General features: G+C 41.4%; 1 protein-coding gene across 1 annotated transcript in view; it reads left to right on the forward strand.

The window, feature by feature from the left end:
* LOC139452422 (Fanconi anemia group I protein-like) overlaps positions 1 to 15,225 on the forward strand; it is a 46,022-nt gene that overhangs the window by 18,929 nt on the left and 11,868 nt on the right. The window contains exons 15-25 of the mRNA XM_071233892.1: positions 834 to 948; positions 1,541 to 1,663; positions 2,779 to 2,847; positions 3,670 to 3,771; positions 5,378 to 5,557; positions 7,112 to 7,233; positions 9,533 to 9,709; positions 11,299 to 11,478; positions 12,687 to 12,850; positions 13,513 to 13,589; positions 14,529 to 14,697. Coding sequence (XP_071089993.1) covers positions 834 to 948; positions 1,541 to 1,663; positions 2,779 to 2,847; positions 3,670 to 3,771; positions 5,378 to 5,557; positions 7,112 to 7,233; positions 9,533 to 9,709; positions 11,299 to 11,478; positions 12,687 to 12,850; positions 13,513 to 13,589; positions 14,529 to 14,697 — 1,478 coding nt within the window. The remainder of the gene's footprint in view (positions 1 to 833; positions 949 to 1,540; positions 1,664 to 2,778; positions 2,848 to 3,669; positions 3,772 to 5,377; positions 5,558 to 7,111; positions 7,234 to 9,532; positions 9,710 to 11,298; positions 11,479 to 12,686; positions 12,851 to 13,512; positions 13,590 to 14,528; positions 14,698 to 15,225) is intronic.

The raw sequence follows: 15,225 nt of genomic DNA on the forward strand, positions 1-15,225 counted from the left end.
TTGCTGGAACATAGCGGCGTAAAACCAAACTCACTCACTGTTTGTTGCTCATGCTGTCAACCAATGATTTGTCTGTCCCAGGCTCGATTATTTATATGATGCAACATAGCTCTATAGTTTGATACTGTAATCTATACAAACTTAAGAATATTGATACTAAACTAAAAGAAAAAATTACATTTATTAACATTACCATGGTTAAGATGAACAATGATCTTTTAACACGATTGTTACCTCTAAGCTTTATGAGGCGGAGGGGTAGCCTCGTGGTTAAACCGTTCACTCGTCCCGCTGAAGATCCGGATTGTATTCCCCACATGAATACCTGCCGTGATATTACTGAAATATTGCTGGAATATTGCTAAAAGCGACGCAAAACAATACTCACTTTCTTGGGGTTGATGTCATCATACTGTAGAAACTTCAAGATTATGTGCACGTTCCTTTTTCGTTTTACAGCAATACATCATTAATTTATGCAAACTTATTACAGTTATCAGAGATCTGAGAGTTTATTTTATTTAGACAAGTTTATTTTTTATAAACTTATTGGACCATGGTGCTGCTTGGTTTTGTCTGGAGCCACGAGGTTTTATTGTCCACATGCACCTGGGCCCACTTGCACAAAGCAATCTTAGCGCTAAGATGATCGTCACTCCCATACTTTAACACAGGCTTACAATAGTCGTAGCGCTAAGATCGCTTTGTGCAAGTGGGCCCTGGTGCAAGTTAAATCAAGTTCAATAAATTGAGCCCTGCATTTGTGCATGCTGCACACTTATTTCTGCACCATGTGCAACCCTGTAACACAATGCAGCGTATCTTGTTCCCAGACAGTTAGACTCGCGGAAGATCGGTGTGATGGGGTTCCTGATGATACTGAAGCACTTCAAGGTCCTGGGAGGCCTGGTGGCCAGTCAGTCCAGTCAGACTTTCTCCCTCAGCCAGGTGAAACATCTATGTCCTTTTGTCTATTAATGGACTGAACATTTAAAAAAATTATAGTCTACATGAAAATTGTCAATACCAAACTTCAGATTGTATTCAGGGAGTATGCAGTGTTTTATTGTATGATAAACAACTCCCACTCATAGTTTATTTCTTAATAAACCATAGTTTGTTATATCATTTTCGACTGTCAGACATCTTGGATCAAGACAGAATATATCCCTTCAAAGGCTATTGTCTAATCACTGTTTTATTGTTGTCAATTGAGGACAAGGTGTCAGTGCTTGATCCAGTTGATCACTTGCCTACAGTCGTTTATTGCTGCTTGAACAGAATGTTTTGATAGGCTAATTGGTGACACTTGAGCAGCTTCAAGATTAACAGTTAATCATCAGCATAAACACTGTCATTGACAGAGTAGACACAGGATTTCTTCGTTATTTCTTTATACGCATGTTCAATATATCCATTAATTCTATATAATATAATATAATATAATATACACTAAATGGCCAGGACCAAAACACACTTTGTTATATCCATATGTTTGTTGTATGCGTGTACATTACAAATGTAATTCACTGTATTCCAGATCCAGGTGGACGTCCACAAGCCATACAATGCAGCAAGTAACGAGGCTCTGTGCCTGGAGATCTTGGGCAACCTGCGACGATGCTGCACCCAGCAGGCTGACGTCCGCCTCCAGCTGTACGAGGTAAGATGTCACAACTTGTGTTACCACACCACTTCAACTTTTTGTGAGCATCCTTTAGCTTGATGATGCACGTCTGTCATGAAAATTTGCTTATTTGGACTGAAAACTAGAAGGATTCAACAAACACTGATTCAGTCTAAATGGTGGGTTGAATCAGTCTCTCATTATAAGATCTCATCCAGTTTTTTTACCTTAAGTCATTTCGTTTAATATGTGAAGATGTTACATGTATTTTACATTAAAAATCATGAAATTCTCATATGAATTTTTTTTTTTTTTTTAATTCTATCCAGTAGGGGTCACTATTGGTTTGGTAATTACTATTGTGATAACAAGTGATATTGCAAGCAACTATTGTGATAAATATCGATAGTTGTCAGTGTATCATTCTAGATGAATTTTAGAGTCGAATTAAACCTTGGAACTGAAGTTTCCTTTGAATGTGATAACCATAACAACAAATAAAAAGTAAAGTTTGAGATATCATCAGATATGACTGATTTGTTTTTTCTCTACCCTAATAAGTTAAGAAAAAGAAACTTCCACATTACCATGTGTAAATTACTACCACTCATGATCAAAAGAAAAATCAAATTTGAACAGCATTGCATGTATATTATTGATATGGTAAATACAATCAAAACTATCAATATTTCTAACTGAAATCAATACTATTGATCAGAAACTGATTTAACAATCGATTTATTGTCTTTAAGTGCTTACCAATAGCAATATAGCAATATTTCGATTTATCATGACACCACTACTATCCAGTATGTGCGGAAGCCTTTTAGGGCCATGGTTTTTTTTATTTTGTTCTTGAAATTTCAAGATGCTACATCGAAATTTCAAGATGCTGTGTTGAAATTTCAAGATATCTACAAAGTTGAAATTACAAGATAATAAGTTGAAATTTTAATATTTATAATCACTGATAGTTTCAATATATGTATCTTGAAATTTCAACATAGCATCTTAAAATTTCAACTCACTATCTTGAAATTTCAACATCAAAATTGAAAAAACAAATGGCCCTGAAAGGCTTCCGTAAAAATTTGAGCAAATTACTTCCTGTAAAATAAACATGAAATTGTCATACTTTCCTACTTGTACAGGGTCTGTACGAAGTGCTGTGCCACAACTCCAAACTCCAGGCCCCGGTCCTCGATATGCTGCTCAATCAGGTAGAACATGTTAGTTTGTTTGTTGTTTAACTCTGCACTCAGCAATATTCCAGCTGTTTGAACGAAACCTGTAAATAATCGAGTCTGGACCAGGCAAACCAGTAATTGATATTAGTAACGATCCATGCCATCGATGACATGCATGCAACCAATTCACAGAGCTGGACCACCCAATCCCTTAAATGTCTCTTACGACCAGCCTAGTGGTAGGGGTGGTAGGACCTGTACAACCACAGGGATAGAAATATATTTATTTATTACTCTTTTTCTTTTTACTTAATTCCTAAGTCTGCCATAGGACACTCATACAGATGTTTGGGTGTGCCCTTTGAACACAGGTTTTTCCATCTGTTTTTCCAATGTATTCATTTGCCATCCCCCCATTTTGTCAAAACGGGGAGATGTAATGATCAATGTGTCCGTCTGTCCTCCATTCGGTTCCTGAGGAAATCTTCTAAACCGTTGAATATTTCTTGCCGAAAGAGACTTTTGATGACTTGGGATTTTTTTCATTTTATATTTTTATGTTTTCATGACGACAAGATGGGCCTATACTGAAAATGAGCTTTACAGATCAGCCTAGCGGTGAACTGGTGCCTGTTAATGTTTTGGGAATTTTAAAAATACTGAACAGCATTATTTTCTTCTTCACTGAATTGAACGTATCCAATGGCAATGAGCTAAAAGTTGGATAAAAGTAGATAAACTCCAGATCGCTCCTGATGACTCTCGTATTTATCATTGGTTTCATTGAATAAAATGAAATTTAAATTGTTAATTCTCTTACTACATGACTGATAATGTGTAATATACCTTTCTTAGATCAAGCGTTACTACGAGTCAGACAGCGACATGACGCCTCCATTAAAGCTGGACCCCTGTATCCTGGCCCAGGGGGAGTCTGTGTATCTGGCAGAACCCATGGTAGGTTGAATATGCAGGGAAGTGGATCAGTACGGACGAAAATTAGATGTTGATAAATTATCTGTTAATATGTGGATACAGAACTTCCCCTCTAATACGAAACTGCCCTCTCTTCTTAGGGAATGACTTTACGGCAGCCATCTTGGTTTGAGTGACAACATGTGACAACATGTGAGTGCAGGTGTATTGTGTTCGCTGATGAATACAAGTGTATATGAAGTCCCGGTGTCTGTCTATTTTAACATTATCCCTTGAACACAGGATACAATATGGTCTGTACATTTATTCCACTTCTACTTACATACAGCAGATCAGCTGACAATAAGATACAGACGGACACGATGGGCTCAGCCCTCTGGAACAGCCATCCCTCTCACACCTGTTACCCAAAACCATCCATCCCACCACATAACCCACTTGCCATCACAATCTCATAGAATATAAATAAAAATACAAAACACAGAATTTAAAGAATCCATACTAAGAAACCCTGAACATTAAAGACCCTGGAAGTAATATCCTGGGAATGCAAAGGGAGGTAACCCTGTAATTGTGTAGACCACTAGCAAATGTGGCCAAACATTTAACTAAAATACCAAATACCGTTTTCCTCCACAATGGATAGCAACACAAACAGTGGATAATTGCATCAGTACAGGGTAACCGAACATCATCAGTTATAATTAATGCACTGATTACCACTACAAACTATTTTTGAGACAGGTCTTTTTTCATTGAATCATAAAGTACCTACAACCATACCATGGAGTGAGAATGTGTTTTCCACATTGTGTGGGGTTAACTTTAAGATGACGCTGTGAGAATTCTTTGGTTCATTTCACAAAGTTATTGTTAAAAGCGACTATGTTAAGGCACTGGAGTTATAAAACTGGAGAGGTAAGATCACTTGGTGCATGTGGGCCCCAGAAGATTATGTCCCCGATACTCTATAGGGTATTCCTGTCTGCTTACTGGAGGGACTGTCTCCGTGGTCTAGTGGTAGAGCGTCTGCCCAGAGAGCGGAAGTCCTGGGTTCGATCCCCACCGCGTCATACCAAAAGACCTTAAAAGATGGTACTTATTGTTACCCTGTCTGGCGCTCGGGATTAAGGGGCTAAAACAAGGACTGGTCGGTTTGGAGTCCGTATACTGTGTCTGAGTGGGGTATTCATGTTAAACTGCGGCATGGTATCTCAGTGTGCTAGCACTATAAATCGGCATCAGTCTGAGTAGTACAAGCAGCCACACACACACACATATACACACGTGCATGCACTTCGCTATATAAGTGCAATATTCTTGGACGCGACGTTAAACCCCATTTCACCTCACTTCACCTCATTTGGCTAGCACTATAAATCGGCATTAGTCCGGACAAGTACGAGCAGACATCCATCCTTATACACAATTCATGCTCGCGCTATATAAGTGCAATAATCCTTAACATGACGTTAAACCCCAATTCACCTCACCTCACCTCACCTCACCTCACCTCACCTCACCTCACCTCACCTCACCTCACCTCACCTCACCAAATCATTTAACTTGTATATGTGTTACATGTCCTCTGAAACCACAAGTCCTCTGAATCGGAACCGTATTGCAGGGGCACCTGCTGGGCTGCATCCAGCAGTGTGTTGTGAAGACCAGAGAGTTCCAGAACCAGGCAGGCGGGGAGGATGACGATGAGGATGAGGACTGTGTGACAGCCTTAACTGAGCTGGAGGAGTTGCTGACGTCTCTGACGACCAGGATGATTGCATGTGAGATGGAAGACTTTGAACTGGTATGTGCAACAATCTGTAACTTCTTTAGGTAAACGACTCAAATAGTGAGATATGTACTCTTTCCTCTCGTGGTGAATTAATTGATTGGGTGGTGAGGCTTGTTGACTTGGCTGATTGCGTGGCATCATACCCCAACAGCGTTACTCATAATAACAATAATATCCAGACTATTTACCACCATCCGCCATGTATCTAATATTGCTGAGTGTAGCAATATACAACAAACAAACAATCAAACAAACAATCAAACAAACCCAACAAATTCCTATGTCCAGTGAGAGTATCAACTGTTGGATCTGTGTAATGTGTGCAGATAAACTTATTTATCAGGGTAATACTTCCTACTCAGATAAATCAAACTAAATCATGTTCATTATCATTAAGATACGTGCATCAATCCTTGGGGATTTGGAAGAGCAAAATACATTCCTTTACTCAAAGATCCGGGGTAGAATAGGTCTTCAGTAACCCATGCTTGCTGTGAAAGGCGACTATGCTTGTCGTAAGAGGCGACTAACGGGATCTGGTGGTCAGGCTCGCTGACTTGGTTGATGCATGGCATCGATCCCAGGATGCTCATGATACTAATCACTGGATTGTCTGGTCTAGATTATTTGCAGACTGCCTTCATATAGCTGGAATATTGCTGAATGCGGCGTTAAACAACAAACCAACCAACTTTTCCTCAAAACATCCACCATGTCACAGGATTTTACATGAACTTACATAAGTGGGGGTCCAAGGGACCCCCCAATAATTACTTTTAAGGGTCCTTGCAGACATCGTGTGCTATGCCAAAGGTGAGGATTTCTTTGCCTATAAGATCAACCCGAGAGTGGATGAAATGGTCGAGGGTGTGCTGGTGCCAGTGGGCTACTGAGCTGCTAGTTGAGTTGCTACTGTTGCCAATGGTGATTTGCAACTGGCCTAAAGCAACTACCGCTGCCCGGCTCTCGCAGCATATTTATCTATAAGAAAAGCTATTGTTGCTTGGCAACTACCCCGCTGACAAAAGCAGCTACCGCTGCTAGCATGAGGCAACTACCTTCGCCAGTCCATATGTCAACTACTGCTGATATGACTGCCGCTGCCAGGCCAATATACGTGGCAGTTGGTAGCCCAACGTAGGCAATTCCACTGCTGAATGTACATATGTACAGGTTTATTTACATATGAACATGCTTCTGTGCTGGTACCTGAAAAAAACACTTGCCGAAGAATAGAAGGAATTAAAATTGAAAATGAAAATGCACAAAACAGGTTGAAATATGGAGAGAGCAGGGGTGACATACTTGGCAGGGTGGTAAAGCAATTAGATACGGCGAAACAGGTGTGTACTTAAATAACAGGTGTGTACTTGAATAACAGGTGTGTACTTGAATAACAGATGTGTACTTGAAAAGGACCAGTGCACAAATGAGTGACTGATGGATGATGCTTGTGGCCCCAGAATAAGGAATGATCGGCCCGTTAGTAGGGTCTTTGTGAATGTTAACAAATCCTGTCTTCATTGTATACAACAATAATGGTGTCTTCCTTCTGTGTGAGCTTAGGACAAATCAGCGGACTTCTCGCTGGCGTCCAGTGTGGGGGTCAAGAACAACATCTACGCCATCCTGGTGCTGGGGGCCTACGAGGTGCTGATGGAGTACACGTTTACCGCCGGGCAGTTCAGGTCAGTCACACAACATGCCCTTGGAATGGACAAACAGTGTTAGAAAACATTTGGAAAGACTAATTTGTGGTCCTTTTTTGTTGCCAATGATGTCAATTAAGACTTCTTCAAAATTGAGTGAAATAAGATATGTACTCACAGTTCATTTGAACAAAGGTAGTTTAAAAAAAACACACCAAAAAACCTTGGTTTAGGCGACACTTTTTTTATTTCTTGGTTTACCGATTTCAAACTCATTTCAAAAGTGAGGTAGGCCAAATAAAAAATTAGAAAAAGCCTCAGAGATATATTTTACTTAAATTTTGTCCTAAAAAGTTAGGTAGGTATATAAAAAAATATTCTAGAGTAACAAAAGTAAAACTCAATTTTTCAAGAACATTTTATCATATCCCTTTCACTCAGCTTGTGCACAAATGGCAATATAACACCAATAACACCAGCCAACCAGAAGATTACTGCTGTGACACCAAGGTTCCCAGAGACTCTTGTGTGATAGATGAAGCCAACATTTATCACAGAAATTATTTGCTTGTAAAACATCTTTGCTGCTACATGTTTGGCTATACACAATTTGAAAGGTATAATTAATCCTATTGTTTATAAATATGAAAGTTATGTGTATTACATTATTTAAATAATTCATTAACAACTTAATTAAGTTTGTTTTAAATTAAACTAATGTAAGCTAAAAGATTCATAACGTCCAGATTTAAGTACTAATGAAGCGAAAATTTAACGATTTTCGACAAATATAAGATTTAATAAAATCCACTTACCTATTTATTTTTTTATTGTCATTTGTTTACGTAGTTGGAACATTATTTTAACAAGAAATTTAGATAATATCTGTCATCACTCATTTCCCGATGATAGTGGCTGTCCGCTCACTAACATGAGGAAATAACCCTGTTTTTGAAGCTTCGTATGAATAACATGTACGTCGAAGGCTGTCATGTCATTAAAAAAACTTATATTGTTTCACCGACATAATCTGCCACAAGGTTCGTAATTGGTCAAATTTAAGCATGTGACCTAAGGCAGCCAATCAAATTACAGCAACGGTACTGTCATCGTGTGTGATAATTTGGACTTTGGCGAAAGGCTTGGGTTAAAACATGTTATTCTGAGCGTTTTAAGCATGAAATCACGATCTATATTTAAAATATGGAAGTTCATGGATGTATTGTGCTAGGTTATGAGCTGTGACAAAGATTTGTTATGCATATATCTTGGCATTTAAGTCATCGTGTCCAAGCCGAGAAATCGAGGTGACGAAAGCCGAGATGTCACTTGACTTACATTAAACGTGTTCGCATGAAAAGATGGAAATAATAACTTAGATGTCAGTTTGGCAATTTTTGACATATATTTTTATTGATTTTATTACTTTGTATAATATATTTAAAGATTTGCTTGAAACATCTTTATCTTTCTGCTCGACATGTTCGATGAGGACACGTCGAAGTGTGTCCGAGAATATATTTTTTTTAAAAGTGAATAATTTTAAAATCTAATTGATAAAAAATGATAAAATCAAATGGAATAAGTATTTCAGACATTCCGAAATGTGATAGATTTAATAATTGAATGATATGACAGGTAGGTTAATAAAATTATAAACTATTTTGATGTGACTTGGCCGGTCAACCCTGCAGTGTCTGGTGACTCTTGGCTTCATGGCTGCAGTGTATAAAGGGTTAAACTGGTCACCACTGCGCTTTGCGTTGACAAGCTTTGATGGTACAAGAGAAGGATCCCTGCGAGAAATATCAGAGTGACTTCCTTTTGCATTACACTAGTGGAGCAAATAAAATCATTTTGTTTGTTTGAACTTTTTATGCATTTTTTAAAGTGAAGATCTGCAATAATAATCTGCAATTTTTTTTTCATCATTTGGACTTTGAAAGAGCGGCGCATCCATAAACCAAGTAATAACAAAAATGTCGCCTTAGGGATCTGCTGTAAAGTTTTACAAATGTGCAAAGATAGTCGCTCAGATTCTTTCCTTGTTACCACCAAGAATGTTAACTAATTCCATTTATGAAAATTTGGCAAATAGAGGAAGGGAATTGACACTTTGACCTCTTGATGCCCCAAAACATTTAATTTTTGATGTATTTTACATATTTATAATTGAGTTCCATCACATGGTTTGATAAAAATATCTTTAAAACAAATAATTAAATAAAATAGCCCTATGAAGACACCATCAGGCCAGTTTTGCAACTTCTAAATATAGTATTTTTAGACAGTAAGAACTTTCTCAAGGTACATGTTTAGGATTGTCTTGTTCCTGTAGTGTGAGCAGCTGTGAACAAGTTCTGAAGCTGTATGACAACTACCACAAGCTGAGCGATGTTCTGAAGGAGAAGACGACTGCAGCTGCTGGGAAGAAAGGCCGACCTGCAGCTGGGAAGTCCCCCCACAGTCTACTGTCTCTCCCCTTCGTAGTCAACATCTTGAAGGCACTGCTCAGGTCAGTTGAAGGCTCTGCTCAGGTCAGTTAAAGGCACTACTGAGATCAGATGAAGACACTTTTCAGGTCAGTTGAAGGCACTACTGGGGTCAGTTGAAGGCACTACTCAGGTCAGTTGAAGGCACTACTGGGGTCAGTTGAAGGCACTGCTCAGGTCAGCTGAAGGCACTACTTGGGTCAGTTGAAGGGACTACACAGGTCAGTGGAAGGCACTGCTCAGGTCAGTTGAAGGAAGTACTGGGGTCAGTTGAAGGCACTACTGGGGTCAGTCGAAGGCACTACTGGGGTCAGTTGAAGGCACTGCTCACGTCAGTTGAAGGCACTACTGGGGTCAGTTGTAGGCACTGCTGAGGTCAGTTGAAGGCACTACTCAGGTCAGTAGAAGGTACTGCTGAGGTCAGTTGAAGGCACTGCTCAGGTAAGTTGAAGGCACTACTGGGGTCAGTTGAAGGCACTACTCAGGTCAGTTGAAGGGAGTACTCAGGTCAGTTGAAGGCACTACTCAGGTCAGTTGAAGGCACCACTCAGGTCAGTTGAAGGGAGTACTGGGGTCAGTTGAAAGCACTGTTCAGGTCAGTTGAAGGCACTACTGGGGTCAGTTGAAAGCACTACTCAGGCCAGTTGAAGGCACCACTCAGGTCAGTTGAAGGAAGTACTGGGGTCAGTTGAAAGCACAGTTCAGGTCAGTTGAAGGCACTACTGAGATCAGATGAAGACACTTTTCAGGTCAGCTGAAGGCACTACTGGGGTCAGTTGAAGGCACTACTGGGGTCAGTTGAAGGCACTGCTCAGGTCAGTTGAAGGCACTACTCAGGTCAGTTGAAGGGAGTACTCAGGTCAGTTGAAGGCACTACTCAGATCAGTTGAAGGCACTGCTCGGGTCAGTTGAAGACACTGCTCAGGCCAGTTGAAGGCATTGCTCAGGTCAGTTGAAGGCACTGTTCAGGTCAGTTGAAGGCACTGCTCAGGCCAGTTGAAGGAAGTACTGGGGTCAGTTGAAAGCACTGTTCAGGTCAGTTGAAGGCACTACTGAGATCAGATGAAGACACTTTTCAGGTCAGTTGAAGGCACTACTGGGGTCAGTTGAAGGCACTACTGGGGTCAGTTGAAGGCACTGCTCAGGTCAGTTGAAGGCACTACTCAGGTCAGTTGAAGGGAGTACTCAGGTCAGTTGAAGGCACTACTGGGGTCAGTTGAAGGCACTGCTCAGGCCAGTTGAAGGCACTGCTGAGGTCAGTTGAAGGCACTACTGGGGTCAGTTGAAGGCACTACTGGGGTCAGTTGAAGGCACTGCTCAGGTCAGTTGAAGGCACTGTTCAGGCCAGTTGAAGGCACTGCTCAGGTCAGTTGAAGGCACTGATCAGGTCAGTTGAAGACACTGCTCAGGCCAGTTGAATGCACTACTCATGTCAGTTGAAGGCACTACTCAGTGCAGTTGAAGGCACTACTCAGGTAAGTTGAAGGCATTTATAGGGTAATAAATGCACAATGCATTCACAATGGCAAGTCATGACATACCTAAGCAAATCATGAGGCTGTTACTTTGAAAGATTTGTTTTCAATTGGACACTGATGCTATAATGTTGCAGTGACACCAGCACAGTTCATGGGGACAGCCTGGCTGTGCTTCGTGGGTGTCCGGAGTTCCTGCAGTACATCACGTCCGTTGCACTCCAGAAGGTGCAGCAGATTGCAGACAAGGGCACGTGTGACGGCGCTGCTGGCATTGGCAAGGAGAGACTCCTCTCACACTGCTACTCTCTAGCCAGGTGAGGAGGGAGAAGGCATTGGTTTCAGGTCTGACACCCTGTGGGCTGCCACTTTTACCATCATGTAGTTTTCAACTATATAGCCGATCTTTTTTGCTGTCTAGTGAAAATATAAATTAATTTCTAACCATGATAGAGGTGATGGGGTGGCATTATTTTACCTCATGTGGTCTACAGATCAGAGGATCGTTGCATTTGAAATTACTTTCCAACACATATATTTGTATTGGAAATTGGATATAATAGTGCCCTTATGCATGTTGTGACAATAGGGTTAAATAGGTACTATAGCATGGTTTCCAGTGATGAAGCCTATTGTTTTTGCAGTGATATTTCTTCAGTAGGGTTTCTGAGAGAACATTAGATCTTAGGAGTTTGGCTAACAGGGGCTGAATGGTTACAGTGTGTCTGATTGTGCGTTATCTTTGGCGACATAGAATTTGCTCATGATATTTCAGCTATGTGGTTGTTGTCTGTCGTTGCCATATTACTTCATGGCTATTTTGCATACTTGTGTAAACAAACATGGCGTCTGACTGTATCAATACTTCTCTGTTGGGAGACTGAGCATGGGTCAATGATTATTGCATCTTCCCGAGGCAAGGGAGTTAACTGACTAAAGAAGTCCAGTTTCTACCCTTGCCGATCTGGGCAGCAGTTTCATGGCATGATTGTAGCGTCACCAGTGGCAATTACGAGTTATGTCCCTTCTATGTCTCTTCCATTGACCAATCAGATTCCTCGTCTCATATCACTTGCATTTGATTCAAACAAAATGGCTGTGTCCAGTCAAGACAATCAGATCGATATTGAAGATCTTTATTGTTATAAAATGGGTCTTACCGCGCGAAGTACATCGAATCACTTGAGCACGTTAATAAAAAACATGAAAAGATTTGGAAAAAAACATCTGTTTATGCCATTTGAAGGTATACATGATCTGCAAATCCCTCAAACGACCGAAATCTGCAAGGGAGTCATGTTATTTTGAATTGAATGTCAAGTTTGTTTCGTGAGTTTGATTGGACTTTGGATAGACCCGTTGGTCCAGATAAAATATAACCCCTGAATGCCACCCTAGTTCGGCAAGGGTGGTAACTGGACTTTTATATTCAGGTACCTTCCTTGCCTCAGGAAGATGTGATTATTGTTGGGCAGTTAATGGCAAACCTCATAACAATGGTTATCTAACTCTCTGTTGTTTTCAGACTGTTGATGACGTACTACACAGAGAATCAGATTCTGACAGAGGAGCACAAGAAAGAGAGGAAGAAGAATGTCTGCAGCCAGAGTCTGGAGGGGCTGGTCAGCATCATGTCCTATGTCGGTAGTCTGGGCCAGACACCCCTCTGTCAGTGTCTGTGTAATATAGGTAAGTTCAGACATGGATCTAGTGAGTTCAAACAATACCAAGATGAGTTCAGACAATGGTTTGATGAGTTCACACAGTGGTCGGGTGAGTTCAGACAATGAACCAGTAGGTTCAGACAGTGATTGGTTTGTTCACACTGTGGTCTGGTGAGTTCAGACAATGAACTAGTAGGTTCAGACAGTGATTGGTTAGTTCACACTGTGGTCTGGTGAGTTCAGACAATGAACCAGTAGGTTCAGACAGTGATTGGTTAGTTCACACTGTGGTCTGGTGAGTTCAGACAATGAACCAGTAGGTTCAGACAGTGATTGGTTAGTTCACACAGTGGTCTGGTGAGATCCGTCAGTGGTCTGGTGAGATCTGACAGTGGTCTGGTGAGATCCCGTCAGTGGTCTGGTGAGTTCAGACAATGAACCAGTAGGTTCCGACAGTGATTGGCTAGTTCACACTGTGGTCTGGTGAGTTCAGACAATGAACTAGTAGGTTCAGACAGTGATCAATGTCAGTTCACACTGTCGTCTGGAAGGCACAAACAGTGACCAGGTGTCTCACAGTTCTCCATCAATCTCTCTGTGGGGAATGATAATTCTTCCTTTAATGCATTTGTGTTGTTTCCTTCCTCTTGTATTATTGTTTCTCTGAATGTATCCTGATGATTCCAGAGAAGGACTGTGATGGGGAGGAGGTGCGTGTCTCCAACAAACCAGACAAGATCCACACTCACATCAAGGCCCTCCAGGTGAGTCACAGAATCTACCCCTGTCAGTCAGGGTGCCAGTCTCGTCTTCTTGGAGACAGCCTCCGTGGTCTAGTGGTAGAGCGTCTGCCCGGATAGTGGAAGGTCCGGGGTTTAAATCCCGGCCGCGTCATACCAACAGACATTAATAGATTGTTGGTGTATTTGTTGTTACCCTGTCTGGCGCTTGGTATTAAGGGACTAAAACAAGGACTGGTCAGCTCGGAGTCAGTATACTGTGTCTGAGTGGGGTATTCATGTTGAACCGTGGCATAGTATCTCAGTGGGCTAGCGCTATAAAATCGTCATTTAATCCGGAGTAGTACAAGCAGCCACACACAAACCCATGCTATATAAGTGCAATAATCTAGAACGCGACGTTGAACCCCATTTTACCTCACCTCACCACCATTTTCCTGGAATCTCATTATAAGCTAATAGTGATCATACAATGATATCATTTCATCAACTGAGAGTGAGTGAGTGAATGATATCAGTGCAACAGTGGCCTCTAGTCATGTGACAGCAGCCTTAGTCTGAAGCAGAGACACCAGTGACTGAAAGCTTGAGCACAATGGCCCACAAACCAGGGCATGATGTATGCAGTCAACCAAGTAACCAAGTCTGACCATCCCACAGTGTCTAACAAGTGCACTTATTTGAGATAATTCTGTGAAGTAATTGCACCGACTGGCATTGTTCACATTCTAGGGGGGGGGGGGGGGCGGTCGGGTAGCCTAGTGGTTAAAGCGTTCGTTCGTCACGCCAAAGACCCGGGTTCGATTCCCGACATGGGTACAATGTGTGAAGCCCATTTCTGGTGTCCCCCGCCGTGATATTGCTGGAATATTGCTAAATGCGGCGTAAAACCATACTCACTCACTCACATTCTAGGACTAATTCTTGTACTATGCACCACGTAACATGACTGTCGTGTTGCAGCGACTGATCGCCAACATCCTGGCTGCGGAGGACGAGGCCCAGAGCTGGAAGGAGCTGATCTCCTTACTGACCATCATCACCCAGCTGACCAAACACCTCCCCACAAACAGCCCCAACTACGAGCAGGTCCACTCCTGGGTCAACAAGATCTGCACAGATCAGTCAATAGGTACGATATTGGAGTGCCAGTTGTCTAAACACAGACTACCTTTGGCTGTAGTGGAGGCTAGTGGTTTGTCATTGGTTGTCATTCTAAGCAACCAGGGATGAATTTCATCCATTTGTACAATATATGAAGACTAATTTTGATGACACTGTGATACCCGTGAAGATATTGGTTAGAATAGGTCTTCAGCAACCCAAATCTTGCCGGATAAGGCCATGCTTGTCGTAAGAGGCGCTAACGGGATCGGGTGATCAGGCTTGCTGACTTGGTTGATGCATGTCATTATATCTTAATTGCGTGGATCGATGCTCATGATATCGATCACTGGATTGTCTAGTCCAGACTCAATTATTTACACTCTGCTGTCATATAGCTGGAATATTGCTGAGTGTGGCGTTAAACAAAAACAAACAAACAAACAAACAAATCATTAAAGCAGTGTAAAACCATGAGTGTTCATGCCCTCATCTATTTCGCACTGTTGATGGTTTGTTTGTTGTTTACCGCCACACTCAGCAATATTCCAGCTAT

The sequence above is a fragment of the Haliotis cracherodii genome, unplaced genomic scaffold, assembly GCF_022045235.1.
Source record: "Haliotis cracherodii isolate W230 unplaced genomic scaffold, xgHalCrac1.p SCAF_9, whole genome shotgun sequence".
In the NCBI taxonomy this organism is placed as follows: domain Eukaryota; kingdom Metazoa; phylum Mollusca; class Gastropoda; order Lepetellida; family Haliotidae; genus Haliotis; species Haliotis cracherodii.